The sequence below is a fragment of the Phacochoerus africanus genome, chromosome 1 (genome assembly GCF_016906955.1).
Source record: "Phacochoerus africanus isolate WHEZ1 chromosome 1, ROS_Pafr_v1, whole genome shotgun sequence".
NCBI lineage: Eukaryota > Metazoa > Chordata > Mammalia > Artiodactyla > Suidae > Phacochoerus > Phacochoerus africanus.
Genome location: NC_062544.1, coordinates 120,169,520 through 120,192,455, shown reverse-complemented (window position 1 = coordinate 120,192,455; position 22,936 = coordinate 120,169,520). Strand labels below are relative to the sequence as shown.

Genomic DNA, 22,936 nt, shown 5'->3' with positions numbered 1-22,936 from the left:
ATACTGCAAGCCTGGCACCCTGTATGCTGGTGATCAAAACCAGCTGGGCCTATTTGTGTGTCCCTGGTCAGCCCTTTGGGAGATGCATCCAAATCTCAAATTCTATGTTTAATCCTCTGTGGCCTTGGCCTCAGAAGAACACTTCCTTTATGAAAAGCTGACTTTTGGCAAAGTTTTTCTATTTGGCCACTTAAAGGGAAAAAAATGGCTCCAAATGAGATTAAAACTCCTTAAATAACTTCCATGCTAGCCACTGCCCGCCCCCGGCAGGGCAATAGCCAGGTTTCTCTGTGTGTTTGGGTCTTAGCATGTGGCAAGATGATCTGTCACCTGAAATGGGCACCTACAATACCCTTCCATCATGTACCACCTGCCCATCCTTGCTCCTTGAAGTGCTCCCTCTGGGCTGCAGACTGTTCTCCTCTAGTCAGTCTGTCAGCCTCTCCCTGGATCCCTGGACCTTTCTCCATCCCCTTCAGAACTGTGCTTCCCAAAGCTCCACACAAACCCTCTTCTCTTCTCCCCCAACGCCTTCACCGTATGGAGCTGCCACCCATTCCATCAACATGACACTTTGCCCAGGAGTCCCCAGCTGGTATCCACCCCTCCTCTTTGAAATGTACTTCAGGGGAAACTGATCCACCCCATGTCCAGGTATAGTCCTTGATTGGGTCAATCTAATGTGGGTGTGTTGGGGGGAGGAATTCCTTTTTCCCCAAGCCTAAATCAACGTACAGAATTTAGCCATAGGAAGTGGCTCAGGAATGGGGCGTGTATGCTCAGTGTTCAGTAAGATGGCAGGGGAGGTTGGCTGGAGACTTCTGTGAAACAAGCATTTTACACTTCTGAGAAAGAATCTCGAGGAGAGGATGTCTCTCTTGATTGGTGTTGTGTGGGGATAGGGAGTCTAGTGCTGCTGCAGCCATCTTGGCCCCGAGAGGAAGGCCAGTTTCAGAATGAAGCCCACAGATCAGAAGAAGGAGCAGGGATGTGTGGGGCCTTGGAGAATGTAGCTGGATGGCTGAATTAAATTGTTGCTGAAACCCATCTTAGATTCCGAACTTTCTGGCTACATAAATAAGCAGACCCTTTTAATGTGTTTGTAATAGAACCCTTATTATATGAGTTGGCTTGAGATGAGTGTTCTGTAATTTGTCACCAACAGCAGCCTGACTGTGCCATGCTAGTGGTCTCAGACACCCCCCAGGGCTTCAGACACTGCCTGGGGCTGAGGATATCATAACTTAACTTGGTGGCTAAACCCCAATGCTGGAGAGAGCTATTAAACACCCCCACTTGGATATTTGGCAGACACTTTAAAACCCCCTCCAAAAAAATAAAGTACTAAAACTCTCATGAGGCATTGATTGACCAACCCTTGCCCACCCATGGCTGCTATCCTGAGTTTTGCTAACTGTCTATCATCTTTCTACCCCATCACACACTACACGTAAGCTTTCTGAATTCACTTTCAACCCTTACAGCGAATTGGTCACAAAGTGTTATAGTTCTCTGGCATCAAGTCTATTTCTAAACACTGCTGACTATTGATGTTTTCTCAAATGGACCACTCTGGGAGCATCAGCTTACCACCCTGGCTTTCAGATGTTCCAGTACATTCTCTACGATGTGGTCAGACCTAAGCCATGACATGATCCTGGCACCCAGCCCCCACATTTGTTCTTTCTGAGGCTTCCCACTGCCCTTTCCTTTTCTGTCCATCAGGAGGAAGACATCTAAATGCCAAGCCAGGCCCCAGGTGTCCACCCTCACTGTTTACAGAGCAGGGCACATAGCAAATGCCCAATAAGGGCAGTGGTCACAGGCTTATGCATCAGGGCCCCCATTCAGTGTCACATCCTCTGAAAAGTCCTCTGAAGGAAAGGTCAGTTGACGTTCATCTCAAAGTGAAAAAAAGAGCATCTGGGCTTTCAGGAGGGCTTAACAGCCTGAGATTTACTTGCCTACTGCCTTGATGTATGGAATTCTCTGATGTCACTCAACTTTAATGAGCCCATTTTGGCAGTGAACATTTATTAAGTGTCAGAGACTCAACGGGAAGGTAAGGCTGAGGAGGATGTGATAGAGGAGCCCCCAGAGTCTAGCGAGGAACTAGAGAGGGTCAGAAATGTGCAGTGCATGTGTGAGGACCCCAGCAGCACAGGAGGAATGAGAACCAGATAGTAAAGATGGTCAGGGCAGGAGAGGAAAAGGGTTTCTGCCGGATTCTCTTTGATTTAGAGATGAACAGCAACTGACCTTTCCCTCAGAGTTAAGTGAGGTCAAATGTGCTTATTCATTTCATAAGATCGACAGCAAAAATCTGTGATATTTTGGTAAAATACAAGAGAACATCACAATGAATGTCATGTGAAAGAAATCTGGAAAACAACAGAAAATAAAGAGGTATTTGTCTGGGGGAAAAAAAAAAAAGGAGGCGCGGTTTATCTCAAAGTCTGTCCCTGGCAAATGTTTATACCCTAATTTATAAACAGTGCCCAGCAACAGGAAAGGGTATCTGAAGGCCTCAGAGAGGCTGATGACTCCTCTGTCAGGGCACAGGTTTGCAGGAATGTCCCAAAGGGGATCCTGATGCTGGTCCCTGTACACCCAGCCTCTGGCTTACCTGGCTCCAGCTCAGACACGTGGCATTCCTCCACGGCTCCAGAGGGGCTGTGTACCTTTGCATCAATCTTGCCTTTTGCCCCATTCAACCTTATAGCAAAGGAGGCTGGCTGGTTAACTTTTAATCCCGATTCCTGAGAATTTAATACATGAGACAGGTTACAGCCCTCGGTGTTCTTGCTCAGCAGCACATACTGATCCAACCTGGGACTCTGGAGGGACAGTTCTCATGCAAATAGGCCTGAAATGTTTTTCTATATAATATCTAACAACAAGAGAGCAGGCCAGGAATTCCCACATTTCTAGCATTAAAGATAAGAAAGCACAGCCACACAGCTGCATAGTCTTATATCCAAACCATCTTGATTCAGGATGAAGGCAATGGCTCCTGGGTTTAAAGCCTTGGAACCTCCTGCCAAGTAGGATTAAAGTCTCAGCATCCCAAACAAGACCTGTATAGGCTAGAAAACCCAGTATCTTCGAGATCCTGCTTCTCCTCAAAAAAAAGAAAGGGGGAAAAAAAAAGCCTTCCTCCCCCCACCCCCGACCTTTTTAGGAAGAGCAAAACCATCACTCACTAATAGTTTTTATCTCAGGGGTAGGGATCGAGAGAACTTTTAATAAACGTGTAAGGGGCTACACAGGATTTTTCTTACATGCGGTACTACACAGTGGTTAAATATTAGCAGGACCCGGAGTTACTGCCATTTCCTATCTATATAATTAAATTGTTTAACTTTTTTTTTTTTTTTTTTTTTTGCCAGATTCGAGCTGCCTCTGTGACCTACACCACAGCTCATGGCAATGTCAGATTCTTAACCCGGAGGAGTGAGGCCAGGGATCAAACCTGCAACCTCATGGATACTAGTTGGGTTCTTAACCCGCTGAGCCACAATAGGAACTCCCTAAATTGTTTAACCTCTTGAGTCTCAGTTTCCTCATCTGTAAAATGGGCATAACAGAATCTACCTCTACCTCAGAGAGCTGCTGTGAGGATTAAACAAAGTTATGCATTCAAGGCACTCAGCCCAGGGCCTGGCCCATTCATAGGAAAGTTAGAAAATGTCAGTTTATTGTTAAGTGTTTTTTGTTTTTTTTTCCCTTTTGGGGGGCTTTTTCCTTCTTCCTTTTTTTTTTTTTTAATCCTTGACGGTCCCAAGCTAAGAGTCCAATTGGAGCTGCAGCTACCGGCCTATGCCATAGCCACGGCAATGCCAGATCCAAGCCGAGTCTGCAACTTATACCGCAGCTCATGTTAATGCCAGATCCTTAACCCACTAATAATGAGGGCCAGGGATTGAACCCAAGTCCTCATGGGCACTAGTCTGATTTGTTACCACTAATCCACAATGGAAACTCCTTATTGTTAATTATTAATATGCATTTAGAAGTTGTCTGTGCCCCCAAAGGAGCCATGGGGAGAAGTATAGCTTTTTTTCTTTTTTTAAAAGTATAATTGGTTTACAGAGAGGTATAGCTTTTGCTATTCACTGGATCAGTTTCACTCTCCAGGCTTTGTCTTGGAAACTATACCCTCTGCTGGGAAAAGGGGATTAGAAGTTTAGATGCTTAAGATATTTTAAGACTGGCCAATCCTCAATAGCAAAATTTTACAAGTCAGCAGTTTTGATGTAAACTTGGTGGGACAAAGACTCAGATGACATCTCTAAAGCAGCAGGGCCTCATACTCAATGTGTAACAGAGGCACCTGAGTGTCTTGTTAAAAAGCAGATTCTGATTCAGCAGGTCTGAAACAGAGCCTAACAAGTTCCCAGGCAATGTTGAGGCTGCTGGTCCAAGGATTACATCTTAGCAGCAAGGCATGAAAGCAGCGCTGCCTAGTTCACTAGTCACTAGCCACATGTGGTTATAGATGTTTAAATTTAAATCAATTAAGTAAAATAAAAACTTTACTTCCTCGGTGACACGAGCCACATTTCAAATGTTCAACAGCCCCATGTAGCTTGAGGCTGCCATACTGCACATCAGGGATGCGGGGCATTCCCATTGCTGGAGAACATTCTACTAGACCCAAGCTCACCTGGAAGTGATGGATGAGGAAGGGAAGACTGAACACAAAATTAAGGAGTCTTTGATTGCCAGATCACCCCCTTCCCACCCCCGCTTCCTCCACAAAATACCAGCCGATTCCAATTTTCTAAAAAGTCTCAAAAGCAAGACAAAACAATACATGTCTCTCTGCCCTAACCAGCACCAGATGTTGCTGTGCAGCCTGCCAGGAAATCTCCAATAAATAGTTTACATATCACTTGGCATCGAGTGACCTGGGAAGAACAGGGGACAAAGTTGACACACAGGTCCCTCCTGCTGCAGCAGTTGGTTACAAAAGCTTGATGGACATACAAGCCTGCTGCATAGTTATTTATATATTTTATGACCCAACCGGTAAGAAGACTCTACAGAAGTTTTCAGGAGGGGATTTCTTCACACCAGCCCTTGTGAACAGAACCATTTACGTTACCTGAATCCACTTGCCACTAAATCCTCAAGAGGGAGATAAACACCTCGGAAGATCCCAAAGAAATCTTCGAGATGCAAGAAGGCAGCTCTTTGCCCTCAACAAATGCTGGGTTTATCTCCCTCCGTAGGCTTTAGTTAAGTTGGCCACAGAAGGAACTTCTGTTAAGAAGCCTTTAAATGAAACACAAGAAAAACATCTGCACCACAGTGACCAGTCAGTACCCATGGGACTCTCCAACGAGGCCGCTTCAATCGTAACCATGACTCTGGTGTGGGTTCTGTTTGGGTTCCCCAGTGTCTGGGACAACACACAGTACCAATTCCCCTCAAAGCTTAAGGTTAGGCTCTTGAATGAACACCAAGTGCACAGAACCTGACTCAATGATACCACCAATCTGAGATACAAGCTTGTTTTAATCAACCCAGCATTTTTTTTTTTTTTTTGGTCTTTGGTTTGTTTTGTCTTTTTAGAGCCACACCTGAGGCATACAGGGGTTCCCAGGCTAGGGGTCGAATCGGAGCTGTAGCCACTGGCCTACACCACAGCTCACGGCAATGCTGGATCCTTAACCCACTGATAGAAGCCAGGGGTCAAACCCGCGTCCTCATGGATACTAGCTGGGTTCGTTAACCACTGAGCCATGAGCGGAACTCCTCAACCCAGTATTTGTAACAACTAGGGAGTAGTGTGGTGGTGGGGGGCTGAAGGCTATTTAGAAATCCCTCTAATGAGAAATCATACTCTGAGATTCCAGTGTTATTCCACAACCAAATTGCTACACCTAATTATTGTTCAGTGTCCTAGCACCCAAAGGCACCCCCCCCCCAATGGCTCTTAGTTAGGCTGAAGGAGATAATGCAATGTTGAAGGAAGTGTCCTGTTGAAGCCAGGGTGACAAGTTACATTTCTGCATTCCGATAGGTTGGGCTATGAAACCACCTGACACAATGCCAGAGCATTGGTTCTGGAGACCTCACTCTGCCTCATTCTAGCTGGTTCCTGGAAGCCTAACCTTTCTGCACCTCAGTTTTTCTTTCTTTCTTCTTCTTCTTTTTTTTGTCTTTTGTCCTTTTTTAGGGCCACACCCGAGGCATATGGAAATTCCCAGGCTAGGGGTCCAATCAGAGCTGTAGCTGCCAGCCTAAGCCACAGCCACAGCAACTCAGATCCGAGCCGCGTCTTCGACCTACACCACGGCTCATAGCAACGCCAAATCCTTAACCCACTGAGCGAGGCCAGGGATCAAATCCGCAACCTCATGACTCCTAGTTGGATTCATTTCCACTGCACCACAACAGGAACTTCCACTTTTTCTATCTTTAAGTGGGGGTCAAGAAAACCAACTCACCAGGCTGTCGTGAGGATTTAGGGAGGTAAGTAACATAGGGCCTTGCGTTATAAATAAATGCCTTGTTATAAATAAATTAGCATCATAAAATAAATCACAATCGACTTTCCTGAGGAAAAGGAAGCCAATAATAGCAAGTGAATATCCTTGGACTGCTAGTTTTGTGTTTGTTTTGAAAGCCCTCCTTATCCCTTAACCAATTATTAACAGGCTTTCTTTGTTTCTTTTGAGTAAATATTTAGAAAACTAACTCATCCTCAAATGTTGAGGAGTTTTGTGGTTGCTTTTTGCTCGGCCCCAACAATCTGCTGTCCTAAATGGTTCTCTGCCCCAGGAGAGCTCCCCTATAACTGGCAGCATTCCCGGTTAAAATGTGCTAGGGCCGTTGGCACAGAGTCGGGGATTCAAGGTGCCTCAGGAGTCCAGGGCCTCACTGGTCGGCCTGTGGCCAAGGAGATGGATGCTTCCTTGTGTCTCACCTGAAGGCTCAGAACAGTGAGGCGGCGGGCGTCGTCAGAGGGTGCGATCACTGGTACCAGGTAGGGACTTTCGGGGATGTGCTCATCATTGAACTTGATAGACACCTCGTAGTTACCTGTGGGAACAGGAAAGTCCCATCATGTCAGAGATTCTGGGAATGTGGTTCCAGACTGGCCTCCTGCTTCTCTATCTGGGGCTCAAGTGCCTTCTGAGAGACCCTGCCCCCCTCCATGGCTGAGGCTGATTGGTTCAGGTAGGGTCACCTGGCTCACAATGTTATTTTCTTAGCTGGACAGGGCAGGGATCTTAACCTGGACCCACAAGGTCCCCCTGCAAAGGGCCTGTGTACAGTACTCAGGAAATCCATCAAACTTGAATGGGGGAAAGAAAATTACATCTTTATTTTTACTAATCTCTGACTGAAATTTACCATTTCCTTCCTTTAGAAATGTCAACAAAAAACCACAGCACATTAACTCTTGTGACCTCGTCACCAACAACAATGACATTTTAAAATATCACTTTACAATTTTATATATATATGGTGGGTTTTTGTTTTTTGGTTTTTTTTTTTTTTTGGCTGCACCTGCAGCATGCATAAATTTCTAGGCCAGGATTTGAACCCATGCCACAGTAGTGATCTGAGCTGCTGTAGTGACAATGCTGGATCCTTAACCCACTGCACCATAAAGGAACTCTGGTTTTATATATGCCTTGACATACCATTTATACTTATCGCCACTAAGAAATTAAGGTAGTTAACAGACCATCACCAAATTGTATGACTTAATGCATTAACGAAAATGTGTATACATTCCTATGTTACCTATTTATTCCTTTAAAGATTTTAATAACAATACTTTAATAAAATTGATTTCTTTTATAATTTGAAGTATTTAATTTCATGTGTTTAAATATATTTCCTGAGATGCTCCCCATGGGCTTCACCAGAGGCCCAAGGATCTGTGGCACAAAAAAGGTAAGAACCCCTGCTTGTGGTAACTCTTCTGGGGCAGCCACACCAGACATTGGCCGAGGGTGGGCAGAGAGAGGCCGGTCAGTGAGAAGAACTGGGAAGAATCAAATAGTTAAACCACAGCATAAGCAGTGAGGGCACCAGAAAAGAACAAGAGTATAAAGAACAGTTTCTGCCCTTTGAAGGCCTGGCTAGATTTCCTGCAACTGGATTTCTAGGAGATGCTCCACGTGCCCAGAGATAAATTCCTCTTCTAATGGAGCCAGCCTGATGGGTTTCTGTTCCTTACAATCCAGACATCCCCAAACAAGGAAAATGTCCTCCGTTGGCCCTTGAGTACATACCAGGCTCTTGGGCAATATAAGACACACCACATGATCCGTTTTTATGGTCATCGAATGTAATCTCAGCCTTACTGGGGCCCTCGACAGCGATGGAGAGGCCTCCGGCGCCTGCCTCCCGGGTCCAGATGCTGAACTCAGCTGAGACAGAAATAAATACCTGGTCAGCGACTAAGCCCCAGAACAGCCCCTCTTCTTGCTTAAAGCTGGAATGCTGGGTTCTGTCTGTTGCCAGCCCTTTCCTCTTCCTCTAACCCTGAGCAGAACCTAAGCAAGGGCACTGCTGATGTTTGCCAAGCTCTGTCCATGACAACACTAAGTTCATGGGCAATCAGGCATCTTTTCCATACTTGCAAACCAAGTCAGAAAAAGATGAGAATGTTCAGTAGTTTGCCCCCAGAGACCTTCCCATTCAGCAACCCCCACTGCAAGGGACCTTCACCATCAGTTTTGTAGAATTCTAGCAGGCCCTATACAATGTTAGCCTGCAAGACGCTTGGGAAACAGTTTTACGACCCTGATCCTCTCTTGCAGACTCACAACACACACCATAAATTACAGGCTTTGAGAAGTCCCTCAGGAAGACACTTATTTAGCTTTGGGTAAGCGAGCAACTGCCAAATGCCTTTAGCCACAGAAGCCTTGTTTTAAAGAACGCCCCTCAGACCACCCGTCAGAATCATGCACACAAAGTCTTCCTTTCAGAGCAGGGCGGTGAGCGCAGAGTGCTCACTCTGCCAGACTGAACTCGACCTACTCAAGTGAAAAGCCTGCCCAGAAGGCTCACCTGGGACTCCTGCTTCTCCTCGCTCCAGGCCAGGGCCCCCCGCCCTGACCTTGTGGGCGCCCCCCTCGCCCAGCGGCCCCACAGTGAACTGGAAGGGGCTGCCAGTGACGTGCTGGCCACGGTACTTGACGCTGACAGTGTGCACGCCCATCTCCTGGGGCACAAACCGGACGCAGTGAGAGTTCTTCCCCACAGGCACAATCTCTGCCTCGGTCACTCGGCCAGAGGGGCTGGTGACATGCGCTGACATGTCACTGCTGTCGATTTCTGAAAAGGGATGGTGAGAAGGAGAAGCAGGTCAGGGCAAGGGTCTGAGGAAGAATAGGACACGCAGGGCAAGCAGCGGCCAAGCGAGTGCAGCCCAGGGGTGCGGGGTGCTCAGGCTTCCTCCCAATCAGGCCAGATGCCTGCACTCCTGTCTCCCTCACATTCCTGGATGGCGTGACCCGTATGGAGAGAGCAGGGCCCTTCCCACCACCCGGTGCAGAGAACATTCTGGAGCACTGACACGTTTTGCCTCGTTGAGCACTTTTACAGCCTTTCTTGCTGGAGCTAACCCCATGCAGTACTTTAATTAATTAATTAATTGGGGAGGGGCGTAGTTGTGGCATATGGAAGTTCCCAGGCTAGGGATCAAATTGGAGCTGTAGCTGCAGGCGTATGCCATAGCCACAGCCACACCAGATCCCAGCAACATCTGCAACCTACATCGCAGCTCACGGCAACACCAGATCCTCGACTCACTGAGTGGAGCCAGGGATTGAACCCGCGTCCTCATGGATACGAGTCAGGTTCGTTACCGTTGAGCCACAATGGGAACTCTGACTTGGCACTTTTAAACCAGAGCCTGAGCTAGTAGTTACAGAATGCAAATAAACTATATAAAAACTATGATGGCTCAGATGGTTCTAGGCAAATGTGACATGGGGCCATCTGTCAGGCTTACAGGGGCTCTTTTCCATAGGTAAGAGCAGAAAATGCAAGAGCCATCATCCCTTTTGTCAAGAAGCCTTGGCATTTCTTTTATGCAAAAAGAGAAAATGCATTTAGAGGAAAAGGTGAATACACATCAGTCCCAGTGGCAAAAGGAGAAACCAGGCGTGAGCAAAGCTTTGAGCAAACTAAAGACCAGAGGCTGCGCTTCCAGAAACATGACGCCCCAGGTCCCCAACACCAGTAAGCGGACCAGGTCTGCTGCACCCGAGGTGCCCTGCCATGCCAGCGACTGTCCCTGCACTGATGTGGTGGTGACAGGCAGGCTGCATGCCGGGTGACCAAGTAATGCCATCACCTAGGGCAGCACAAAACCGCGCCCTCCAGCCCTACAGGATCTGGGCAGCAGCTCATGACTTTGAGCCCTGAGGACAGAGAAAGGAAGGAAGTTGAGGAGAGGGTCATCCCACTTGGCCTGGGTCTGGTGGCCATCTGGATACTGGTGAGCCATCCTCCCTTGTAATTGGAGGAAGGGTTAGGGAATGGAGGGAAGTGAGTCTCATTCAGTGTTGCCTAGTTCCACTGAAAAGGAGGAATCAGGAGTCGGACCTGAGAGACTTGAGAGAAAGGGGAACTGTCCACCTTGCACAAAAATAAAAGACAAAAAAATGCAGAGGGAATAGAAGAGATAGTTCTCCACATGAGAATTGAAAATGAAAATGGTCCACCTGCCCAATGACCAGAGAAATGAAACTAAGAACTGGAGACAGTATCTTTCCATGAGCCTGACCAAAGTGAGAGTGAAAGGCAGTGTGCCCAGTGCTGGGGGGTAGATGGAGAAACAGATACCAGTTCATTTTCTGCAGGACAGGCTGCCGAGGTGTAGCAGCATTTGAAATGCATGGGCCTAGCAATCCGAATCCTGGGCATCCATCCAATGTGATGACAGATGTCACAGAGCACTGGTTAAAAGGGTGGTGGGAAGTTCCTGTTGTGGCTTAGTGGTTAACGAACTGACTAGCATCCATGAAGACGCTGGTTCGACCCCTGGCCTCGCTCCATGGGTTAAGGATCTGGCATTGCCGTGAGCTGTGGTGTAAGTTGCAGATGCAGCTTGGATCCAGCATTGCTGTGGCTCTGGCGTAGGCTGGCGGGTACAGCTCCGATTGGACCCTTGGACCCCTAGCCAGGGAACCTCCATATGCCATGGGTGCGGCCCTAAAAAGACAAACAAAAAAGGGGGTGGTGGGGTGGAGATGAGTGTACACGGGATGAGAAAACCCAAGGAAAGATGGTCTACCTAGCCATGAAATGCAACCTTAGGCAGACATGAAAAAGATGATGGGGAAGTATATTTTGCTGTGGAAAGAAGCCCACAGCACAGTGAGAAGCAGACCAGTGTGATCTGAGGCTGAGCCCATGTGTCTAGGAGGCTGGAGGCATCGTGGGTCCAGCTCTGGGCCTCAAACATGAACCAAAAGCTTCCAGGATAGTGTGGAATGAGGTGACACTTTTTCTTGAGCACATGAACTTTTTTATGATCACAGTCCACATAGCTCTTTTTAAGGGATTCTTAGTCTGGACACTACAGTAATGAGGCTTTTATCAATGTCTGTCTACAGGAGGAACCCATTAAATACTGTTGAGAAGGCAGAGCAAATGGATATGTCACAAGTTGGCAGAGACAGGAGATGCACGGTGGAACTTCATCTAGAAGCTCGAAGCTCATCACAACATGAGCTTCATCCGAAGACTACTTAGATTTTCTGTCTCCACAGAATTTGCAACTCCACAGAATAGGCCAGTGGAGTCTCAAGTCTTCACTTACACAGTCACTTCTTCTTCTTTTTTTTAATGGCCACACCCATGACACATCCAAGTTTCTGGGCCAGGGATTGAATCTGAGCGGAAATTGCAACTTATGCTGCAGCTGCAGCAAGGCCAGATCCTGAACCCACTGTGCCAGCTGTGGATTGAACCTGCACCTCCACAGTGACCAGAGCTGCTGCAGCTGGATTCTTAACCCACTGTGCCACAGTGGGAACTCCCACAGTTACCTCTTTTTTTTTTTTTTTTTTTTTTTGCTATTTCTTTGGGCCGCTCCCGCGGCATATGGTGGTTCCCAGGCTAGGGGTTGAATCGGAGCTGTAGCCACCGGCCTACGCCAGAGCCACAGCAACGCAGGATCCGAGCCGCGTCTGCAACCTACACCACAGCTCACGGCAACGCCGGATCGTTAACCCACTGAGCAAGAGCAGGGACCGAACCTGCAACCGCATGGTTCCTAGTCGGATTCGTTAACCACTGCGCCACGACGGGAACTCCCCACAGTTACCTCTTAATAGCAAGAACCTGGACCACATTTAGGCAGACTGTGGCTGTTAATTGGCTAATTTGTGGAAAGGGCTAGACGGAGCTCACCCATCCAGCCTTACATCCCAACCCTCATTCTGATTTTAGGAATGAGAGATACAAATGGAAATTAGAAGACTGTCACTGGGCTGACATGAGCATCAGCAGGGCCAGTTCTCTCACTATTCGTCTATTAAAAAGATAAATTAAACTATAAAAGCTAATCTATTCTCCCCCCCATGTGATATGATAAAGTTATTTTCATTTGGAAGAAGGAAAGGATAACAGGTAAACAGTCTTATTTTTCCCAGCTGGGCCTCTGTGAGAAATAAGTCTAAAAATATTAAGTAATTAATAACAATAAAATAAAATTTAAAAATAGTCCCCCAGAGAGAACTTGTTCTGAGCCAAGCTCAGACATGGTTTCTGATGAATGGCATCCAATGGCCTGACTCATGAGCTGCTCATGCTCACCTGGGATTTTCAGGTTCAGGTCACAGATGCTTCCGACAGTGGCTACAGATGGAGCCCGACTGGTACGGGTGATGCTCTCCTTGACTCTTCCCTCCCCACTGATCTTCACAGTAAATGGGCTCCCTGTAAAAACCAAGAAAGCCCTCAAGAACAGTCCAGAGGACTCATGTGGCATTTACAGAAAACCCAAGCATGGGACGGGGCGTTCAGAGGGGACCACACATACCAGGCACGTGCTCGTCAGCAAATTTGGTGGAGACGATGTAAACTCCAGGCACGGTGGGGAAGTAGGAGACCTTGCAAGTGCCGTCCTCCAGGTCCTCTGTCTGGATGTCCACTTTGCTGGGGCCTTCCACTGCCAAGGATATACCGCCATAACCTGCAACACAATAGCCAGAGGGTTGCTGTGATAGCAACTCATCAGCAAGGGGGAGCCTACTGATTGCAGAGAGGACATCCACCCCAGGAAATTCTCCAGATAGAAAGTCAGTTATGGTGGCCCCTGTTGGCGAGCTCTGGGCAGAGAAGCCAGTTAAAGGCACTGAGAAATCTTGCAGTGAAACAACCTGATTGAACGTGGCTTTGACCATCCTCTTTTCTCAAGGATATTTACTAATATCCCACGGACCACCTGTCCTGAAGAACCTGCTGGGGAAGACACTCTGCCCACCTGCCCCCAAGAGTGGCATGCACTGTCTGGGGGTATATTACCAGCACAGGCCTGAGAATCTGATGTTTTTTGTTTTGTTTTGTTTTGTCTTTTTAGGGCTGCACCCATGGCATATGGAAGTTCCCAGGCTAGGCTACAGCTAGCCAGCCTACGCCACAGCCACAGCCACAGCGGATCTGAGCTGCATCGGCAACCTATACCATGGCTTCCAGCAACACTGGATCCTTAATCCACTGAGCGAGGCCAGGAATCAAACCCGCAACCTCATGGTTCCTAGTCAGATTCATTTCCGCTGAGCCACGACGGAAACTCCAAGGATCCATAGTTTGAAGGATGCTCAGAGAGAAAAGAAAGTTGTCAGGATGAGAAAATGAAGCAATCAGAGCAAAAAGAAGCCAGTTCCGAAGCTCTGGGCTTTTTCCCCTGGAACACCCCGACAGACCTGCATCCCTTGTGTCCACGATAAATTCAGACATCTCAAAAGTCCGGCCTTCCGACAGGCCACGGCCGTAGACTTTGGCTCTTCGGGCATCCCCGATCTCTGACTGTACCACCATGATGGACACTGGGCTGTTGGCCACGTGGTTGCCATTCTTCTTGATGCTGACCAGGTGTTCACCCACCTCCCGGGGGATGAACGAGATGCCTGGACGGGAGCACAGACTGGGATTTGTAAGGGCAAGGGGGTGCGGTAAAGGGGAGGAAGCAGGAGGAAGACACACTTGCACAAAGAGGAAGAGGACTTCCTTCCTGACTTTCTGGCAACCTAGGGTGTCCAAGAGGGTGGTCAACATCGCAAGGCAGAATGCACTTGGACTCTGACCACACGTGACCCAGCAAGTTCATCACATCACCCTTCGAGGTGCAACCAATTTCCTGGGCACGGACTGAAGGAATCCCCACCCCCGACTCAAGAGGTCCCAACTCCAGCTGCGAAGGCAGCCTGAGCTCACCAATGTGATTGTTGGGCAGCCTTTTCAGGAGACAGGGCTCGTCGCGGCCGGACGGGGCCTTGATGCTAGCCGTCAGTGTGCTAAGGTCAGTCTCGCTGATATCGAGCAGGAAGTCAGCAGCAGAGCCCAGCTTCACCTGAGAGCACCGCCTGCTGTCGTCTGGAAAACATCCCCCCACCCCACATGGCTCTGTTACACATGGTCACCTCGGCTCTCTGGAGCCTTTACTCCACACACAGTGAGCACAGGAAGAGGGAGGAGCAGGGCTTTGAACCAGGTAACCTCCACTGAATCCCAGAACACTCACACAAACTTGGCTAAGCCACTCTCTCCAACCCTCAGTTTTCCCAACTGTAAAAGGGAGACAAAAATCCATCTAGAATTGATGCTGACAGGCATCTTTGAGCTCATTTATACTTGCGCAGTATATATTATTTGAATTATATCTGAGGGCTTCTTATTTGGACCCTGGAGTTGGACTGGCACAAAAAGTCCCTCCTGGGATTAGCAGCGAAAGGAGAGATTTAGCTCATCCAATGCTGACCTTGGACCTTTGGTTTGTTCCCAAGGAGTCACTGTGAGACCTAATCTGAGACAGATGCCTACCCTGCTGCCTGGGGTCTGATGGGAGAGGGGCTATCAAGGCAGCCTTATCTCCCAGTAGGAGGTCTCCAGAAAGCCAGGCAACTCTACCTGTGATCTTGGCTGTGAAGGGGCTGCCAGGGATGTGCTTGTCATTGTACTTGACCAGAATGCTGTAGTCACCCGGCAGGGTGGGCAGATAGGTCACTGTGCACGTCCCATCTTTGTTGTCAATACAGCTGATTTCGGCCTTTGAGGGTCCCTCAATTGCCAGGTCCAGGCCACCTGTGAATGGGAACAGGGAGGGAAGGCCATCAAGGAGAGTGTTTCTTTCTTTCGAGAGGGATCACCACTTATTGAGGATAGCTCTGATGCCAAGAATATCATCAGACACAGGCCACGGGAACCATGGGACAGGAGGATAGGCCAGAACAAAGCAATTTACATGGCGGAGACAATCCACCATCTGAATTCTTCCTACAAGTGACCCTGAAGTTCCATTCTCCTGGATGTGTGGGGCGAGGAAGGGATGGAATCCTTCACGCTTATCACACATATGGGAGAGAGTATCACACAAAGACTGTCACTGCTGTGTGAGTGCTGGATACCATCACAAAAATCCATTAGAACCACAATGTTAGAAAGTTCTGTGGTGACAACGGGCATGCTCACAGAGCTTTATCTAGAATGAACCACTAAATAATTCATGTGGCCCTGTGGATACATGTACAGGTACAAAGAGCACAAAACCGAAGACGCCATCTACCAAAACACGCTTACATTTCAGGCAAGCCACATAAAACATTTCAGAGCACGAATCTGATTTTAATCAGAACACAAAGGACCTTAAAAGTTCTGTTCTGGGTAGAAGACACAGCGGCTCTACATAACATTTCTATGAGAGAGAAAGGATAAGATAAATACTGCCATTTAAGCACATTATTTTTAAAAGCTTCCCTGGAATTATATCCACTTAACTCCAAATAGAAGGCCGAAGTGGACGACCACAGAAATCACACAGTACCTTCTCCTGCGTCCTCAGTGACGATGGTGAAGGTGGCGGTTTTGTTGGCCACGCCGTACACCAGGCCTGGGCCATACGCAGAAACGCTCCCGCTGTTGGGGTAGTTCACGTAGAACTGGAGTGGGCTCTCTGGGTTTGTAAAGAACACACACAAAGTTGGGACCCTTTGAGTGGGGGGATGCCCATCTTGGACAACCCGGGATTTAACAGTCACCCTGCAGCAGCAGGTGTGGTGTCTCCAGTACAGAACAGAAGGCAAAAGGAGACTGTGGGGCTCAGCATCCTAGGACACCCAAGGGGGTCAACCCGCTATTGACCCTCCATGGATCATACAAGAAAAACAGTCCTGAGGCTGCCCTGGACTAGGGGGGCTTAGGCAGGGAACTATGGCTCAAAGGGACAGGTCAGGAGGAAACAGTGGCATCGAGGGGAGAAATGACCCACTAGTAGAGGGGATGGCTGTCTGCTGGTAACTTTCAGAGTATGCAGGCCCAGCTCTGGGAATGTCTCCTACAGTTGTCAGATGCAAAATGGGAAAAGACCTCAATATCCAACAATAGGGGGTTGGTTGAATAAACATTCGCCTACTTCAGGGTCATTGAAAAGAATGAGGGAGATCTATGTATACTAACTTGAGAGGTTATCCGTAACGTGTTGCGTTAAAAAGAAAAAAAGGCAAATTATATCTAATATTAATACCCGTATCCCATATATTATACCCTATATAATATTAATACCCACTATAATGCCTATATAATAATACCTTATGTAATATATATCCATTAAAATATATCCTATATCAATACCCACTATAATACCTATATAATAATACCCAATGTAATAAAACCCTATGTAACATATGTCCATTATAATATATCCCTATATAATATTAATACCCTTATGCCATGCCAAAACAAAACAAAATTGCATGCACATTTGTAGGTACAGAGAGAGACATTTGAAAAGATACACATACCAGCAGTGGAAGTAGAAAGAAAATGGTAGACATTTTTTACTTTTTCTATATCTGCATCTTTAGAATATGTAAATAAAAGCAGGTAATTTTTGCTTTAAACAAATATTATACATACACATACACTAAAGCTAATATCCAACTGGGAAAAATATTTCCAACTCCTATCGCAAAGGGCTAATCTCCCCAGTATTTATTCATTTATTTTATTTATTTATTTATTTATTTATTGTCTTTTTGCTATTTCTTGGGCCGCTCCCGCGGCATATGGAGGTTCCCAGACTAGGGGTCCAATTGGAGCTGTAGCCACCGGCCTACGCCAGAGCCACAGCAATGCGGGATCCGAGCCGTGTCTGCAACCTACACCACAGCTCAGGGCAACGCCAGATCGTTAACCCACTGAGCGGGGCCAGGGACCGAACCCGCAACCTCATGGTTCCTAGTCGGATTCGTTAACCACTGCGCCACGACGGGAACTCCTATTCATTTATTTTATTACTCAATGAATTTATTACATTTATAGTTGTACAATGATCATCCCCATCCAGTTTTATAGTATTTCCACCCCACACCCAAACTGTCTCCTTTGGAAACCATAAGTTTTTCAAAGTCTGTTCTCCCAGTATTTAAATTGTTCTCGGAAGGTGCTATGACAAAGGCCAATGGTTGAATAGAAGGCATCCTGGGCCAAGGATACAAGCGTCCAGTCCAGAGAAAGGGAAAGACAAACATTACTAACTGTACAGAAGGTTGCTCAATCTCTTTCACAGGATAAATAAATAAAGCAATACTGTTTTTTAACTATCATTTTGGAAAAAAAAAAAAAAATCCCCATTTTTTTTTCTTTTTAGGGCCGCACCTTGGCATAAGGAGGTTCCCAAGCTAGGGGCTGAAGGAGCTATAGCTGCTGGTCTACACCACAGCCACAGCAACTTGGAATCCGAGCCACATCTGTGACCCACACCACAGCTCAGGCAACGCCAGATCCTTAACCCACTGAACAAGGCCAGGGATCAAACCCGCATGTCTATGGATACTAGTCGGATTTGTTTCTGCTGTGCCACAACGGGAATGCCAAAAAATCCCAAAACTTGTTATCATATTCCACTGGAAAGTGGGCGGAAAGGCAGGTGCTCTCCTACATGGCTGAGGGGTGTGAAGGGAGAGAGCCCGATGAAGGGCATTTTGGTGAGATCTGTCGGAATGATAGATGGCTGGGCCTGTCCCAGCAATTCCTCCCCCCAGGAAGCAAATCTCTCAGACACACCTGGAACGTGTGAGATGAGGGATGTGAAAGGCTGTGCACCACAGCATGACTTAGTGATCCCAAGAGGTAGGGAAGAACCCACATGAACTCCAGTAGGACAGACGGTTCACATGTAATGTTCATCCAAATGGTGGGGCACCACCAACACTCTACTATGGGGACATGCAAAGCTCCCCAGGATATGCTGCGAGATGGATAGGGCAGTATCAGAATCATGCATGGTGCATGCCACTGTTTATATAACAGAGGGGAGAGGGATTAAAAATCTGTGTTCCCATGTTCTGTAGAGTCTTAAAAATACTCTCAAAGCAAACATAAAAAATGAACAACAGTCAGGTTCAAGAAGTGGGTCGATGAGGGATATGGGTGCAGAGGAAAAGTTTCTCCCCATCATTGTTAAACTACATGGACACTCAAAATATTAAATTAAAAAGTAAAGAACCACTTTTCTTTTTTTTTTTTTTCCCTTTTTAGGGCCACACCTGTGGCATATGGAAGTTCCCAGGCTAGGGGTCCAATTGGAGCTATGGCTGCCAGCCAACACCACAGCCACTGCAACTTGGGATCCAACTTGCTCCCTTGGCATTTGGAGGTTCCCAGGCTAGGGGTCTAATCAGAGCTACAGCTACTGACCTACTCCACAGCCACAGCAATGCAGGATCCGAGCCATGTCTATGACCTACACCACAGCTCATGGCAACGCCAGATCCTTAACCCATTGAGCAAGGCCAGGGATCAAACCCGCAACCTCATAGCTCCTAGTTGGATTTGTTAACCACTGCACCACAACGGGAACTCCAAAGAACCATTTTAATAATTAAAAAAAAAAATACAAGAGTTAACACTGTGGTTGATGGACACGAAACTTGAGCTGGTTTTCCTTGCCAAGGGCAGCGTGACAATAAGGCAGATTGTTCTCACAACCTCTTCTCCTGTCTCAAACTCCCACACTGCTTAGAGTTGGAAAGTCCCTTGATGCACCTCATTTTTTCTCCCAGCTCACCCTTTGGCCATGCTCGGCATAGTGACAAAGACAGTCATGGACAGAAATGCCTACACTTTGACCCATGATGCTGCATCATCTCTGCTAGACATTAGCTGGATCTGCTGGGGTCCCAGGCTGGTTTTGCAGGGACACCCACACTGTACTCCCAAACCTGCCACTGAGAACTGGTCACAGTAGCTGACTGAATGTCTACAACCTCCCAGCTGTTCAGGCCTCTAAATCCTGGGGTTCTGCAGGCCAGCGGGCCAAGGTGCTGAGCCTGACTCACCAGGGATATGGCTGCCCATGTATTTGATGTGCATCTCATGGAGCCCGACCTCGGTGGGGGCATATCTGACGGTGACCGTGCCATCCTTGTTGTCCACGATCTCAGGTGTAGCTGTCTTCCCGGAAGGCATGTGGACCTCTCCTGTTGGAGCACAAGGAAACAGGGTGGTGAGCCTGCCAAAGACCTTCCCCCTGAGAAGCTGAGCACAGGGGCACAGGTAGCCTTCAAAATATAGGTTTTGAGATCTGAGAATACGCATGCGCTGCTGCCAAAAACATTCAAGTTCCACAACAGGAAGCAGAAATGTAACTGTCATTATTTTGTTCTCTTTTGTTTTCACAAAATGCAGCAGGCAACTCACAATAAAGGGTCTTCTACTTTTGTACTGACAAACTGGAAGTTCAAACGGGATTTGAAAAGACCACAGGACCAGTTGGATTAGTAAAGCATTAACTCAAAGAGAAGCAGGCATTGAGAGGAGAATAGGAGAGAAAGTAAATCCTGTACAGCAGACCTCAGTGTCAATGTCAGACCTGGAAAAGCAGAAGAATAAGAGAAGGCAGGCAAAGACGGGAAAAGGAATCTGATAGTCGAGAAATATCTAAACACAGTAGTTCTCAACCTACAGGGAATCTCCAGTCCTCTCTAGGATGCAAGTTATAAATAAACCACCTTTTCAGAGATATACATATATACACAGAACATTCTGCAAACCCAGGGGCTGATGGACTGACCCTCTAGAATAAGAACCTAGGATGCTGGATTAATTCCGGACCCCAGATCTGGGGCACAGTGGAACCACCACTGTTCTAGAGAGCTGGTGTGAATGAGTGAGATGGTGCTTACCGGTGATTTCTCCTTTCCTGACTGCAAATGGAATGACCAGGTCGAAAGGCTTAAATCCTAGGCCATTCATGTCACTCACTGGGACATAGGCCTCTTCGGTGACCTAAAAACAGGAAGCAGTAGTCACTGGGTAAGGCGGACAACAGTTTGGGCTGGTGAAGCTACAGGGAGCAGAGCAACTGGGAATTTTGCAAGCTTGTGCAGACAGGATTTGGGGAAGTGACTGTGCATGTAGCACAGGTTTGTCTAACTGGCTCTGGGGCCGAAGTAGACCCTGAGTGATTGAGAGAGTTATGCCGACCAATTGCTAAAAATTACTAGACTATCTGCTTGTAAAATTCCCAGCTGTGCCCATGAGACAGTGGAAAAGTGAGAGACAGTAATGTCTGTGAGTCCCAAGAGGTTCCATCTGGAAAGGTTTAGTTGCTTGTGGCCTGGAAAAGAAGGTGCGTTTTAAGTGGCAGAAAGTAGCAGCGGTGGCTTTCCCCTTGAACAGAAACCAAATGTGCAAGTGGCGGCGTGGAGAGTCAGCAGGAGGGCTGAGACAGCTGTCCATCTTTCTCTTTAAATGTGGAAACAAACTGCACTGAGCGTGATCACAGACATGGTGGTGGGCGATTCGTGGAGCGCGTACGATGACATAGGTGGGTCTCAATGCAGAGAAAGCAGGGATCATGGACTGATGGACTGATCAGTGGGAACAAACCAATGACCAGGACACCCAGAGGGCTTAAGCAACCCCCCAAAGCAGGCTGCAGCTTTTCTGAAATAAAGGCTGAGTAAACACAGACACACAAAAAGGAAAAACAAAAACAAAAACCAAAAGTGTACCCAGGGTCTGAATCCAGGGGGACATGCATTTACCGGTGCCTCCTCCACAGCCGCAACTTCCCCATCTGTGGCCTGGTCAGTGGCAAATGGAAATTAGTTGGGAATCACATTGCAGGGACATTGCTACTCAGTAGATTCTACAACCTGAGGACTGCTTCCTCCCCATCCATCTTGCACAGCAGGGAGCCACGCACTCTACTGGGAGCCTACATTCTTCCCATCTTGTAACAAGCAAGTTTGGCATCCGTTCTTCCAATGTCACATCTACCTGCCCTCTGAACCCATGACCCCACTTCTAGGAAGCGGGCCTACAGAAAAACTAGCAGGAAAGTCCATAGGTAACTGATGTGTGCAAGGGGTTTTACTGGAGCCATTTATGGTCTGGATAGGCTAAAACAACCTAAATACCTATCTGTAAGGTTGTCGGCTAAATTTATACGGTGGAACCTGAGGCAGCTTTTCTGAAGAGATGATCAAGTCTAATCAATTAATGTGGAAGGATATCTACTGCATATTGAGGGAAAGTGCATGGTGTAATCTCACACACAAAATCTAACCCCTGCAGCATGAAATTGGGAAAGGGGCTCTTGTTACTTGATGAGGGTTGATAGCAGTTAACTCACTTTTTAAAAAGCACAGACTTCACATTTCTGATCCAATCAACCTGATGGGATGGGTCCCCTGGAAGTTCCCTTTTCTACCATAATGAACAAGAATGGAAAGCCTCCCTCATGGAGGAAAGCTTCTGTGCCCACATTTACTCCTGTGTGTGTGTTCTGACATCTCAGAAAGGGTGCTTCACTTACAAAGGCAGCTTTGTGAACTTCAACCTTTGGAACAGCCTTATCCTGTTACAAAGGACCATGGGTCTCTTCAGATTGGGGTGACTTGGGGAACACATCAGCTGGGAAGACCTTTCAATGACTACGCTATGGCCTCTGATCAGTGACTTCTTAATGGTGACAAGTAGAGAAGCTGCTAGACCCGTGACCTGGTGTGCACGTGTGTGTGAGATGTTTTTAACCAAACCGGCCTGCGGGGCTCCTTGAGACATTGATTGCAAAGGCAGTACTGGGTATTCAGGTCCTTTTGGCCTCAAGTCTGTAGGGGATAGCAGGGAACCTCCCTACAAGAGGCCAAGGAACACAAAGTCAGGCCATGTGGGTAAGGCTGGAGGAAGCCTGGGATGGGAAAAATGAAGACCCAAACCGGGTGCCCTGGGTGTCATCTCCTCTGCTTGCAGCAGTGGTTAAGAGGTGGTGCATGTACACAAAGTACCCTGGCTCTGTGCGTATCCAGGGCTGAGGGGACATTCATTCCTAATGAGTTTGGTGGCACCCAGCTCAGGTTTCTGACCTGTCTGCTAAAAGGAGCCTTGGTACTTTCTTCCTGATTTTCTCACTCAGACCCTCCTAACATGGTCTCTTATCCCCAGGTCATTGCACCAGCAACCAGCAGGGCTGTGACCTCTGCTCCATTCAAACCAACTGGCTGAAGACTCCTGTGGGCTCAAAAGAGATTCTTAAAACCTCAACTGGGACTTTTCTGAAAATAATGACATACATTTTCTAGCTGCCTCTCTTTCTCCCCTGAAGCAGAAAAACATTGCAAGTAAACAGTTTCAAAAGTTGACAAGTGTTTACATCCTGGAGACATAAAAAAGGCTCCAGATCTCCGGCCCAGTATTTACAGATAAACAAACATCTATGGAAAAGAAT

At 47.4% G+C, this 22,936-nt stretch overlaps 1 protein-coding gene across 6 annotated transcripts in view; it reads right to left on the bottom strand.

Moving 5' to 3' along the window:
* Window positions 1–22,936, bottom strand: part of FLNB (filamin B) — a 150,699-nt gene that overhangs the window by 9,389 nt on the left and 118,374 nt on the right. For 2 of the 6 annotated variants that reach the window (XM_047777847.1, XM_047777856.1), the window contains 13 exons: window positions 21,219–21,290; window positions 20,388–20,490; window positions 19,542–19,682; window positions 16,028–16,156; window positions 15,115–15,288; window positions 14,422–14,580; window positions 13,911–14,114; window positions 13,025–13,177; window positions 12,799–12,921; window positions 9,040–9,306; window positions 8,256–8,393; window positions 6,935–7,050; window positions 2,627–2,759 (listed from right to left, as the gene is read on the bottom strand). In XM_047777847.1, the coding sequence (XP_047633803.1) occupies window positions 2,627–2,759; window positions 6,935–7,050; window positions 8,256–8,393; window positions 9,040–9,306; window positions 12,799–12,921; window positions 13,025–13,177; window positions 13,911–14,114; window positions 14,422–14,580; window positions 15,115–15,288; window positions 16,028–16,156; window positions 19,542–19,682; window positions 20,388–20,490; window positions 21,219–21,290 (1,912 nt within the window). Of the gene's footprint in view, window positions 1–2,626; window positions 2,760–6,934; window positions 7,051–8,255; window positions 8,394–9,039; window positions 9,307–10,330; window positions 10,398–12,798; window positions 12,922–13,024; window positions 13,178–13,910; window positions 14,115–14,421; window positions 14,581–15,114; window positions 15,289–16,027; window positions 16,157–19,541; window positions 19,683–20,387; window positions 20,491–21,218; window positions 21,291–22,936 lie in introns of those variants that run through there. The other 4 variants (XM_047777866.1, XR_007134493.1, XM_047777875.1 and 1 more) reach the window with 4 other exon arrangements.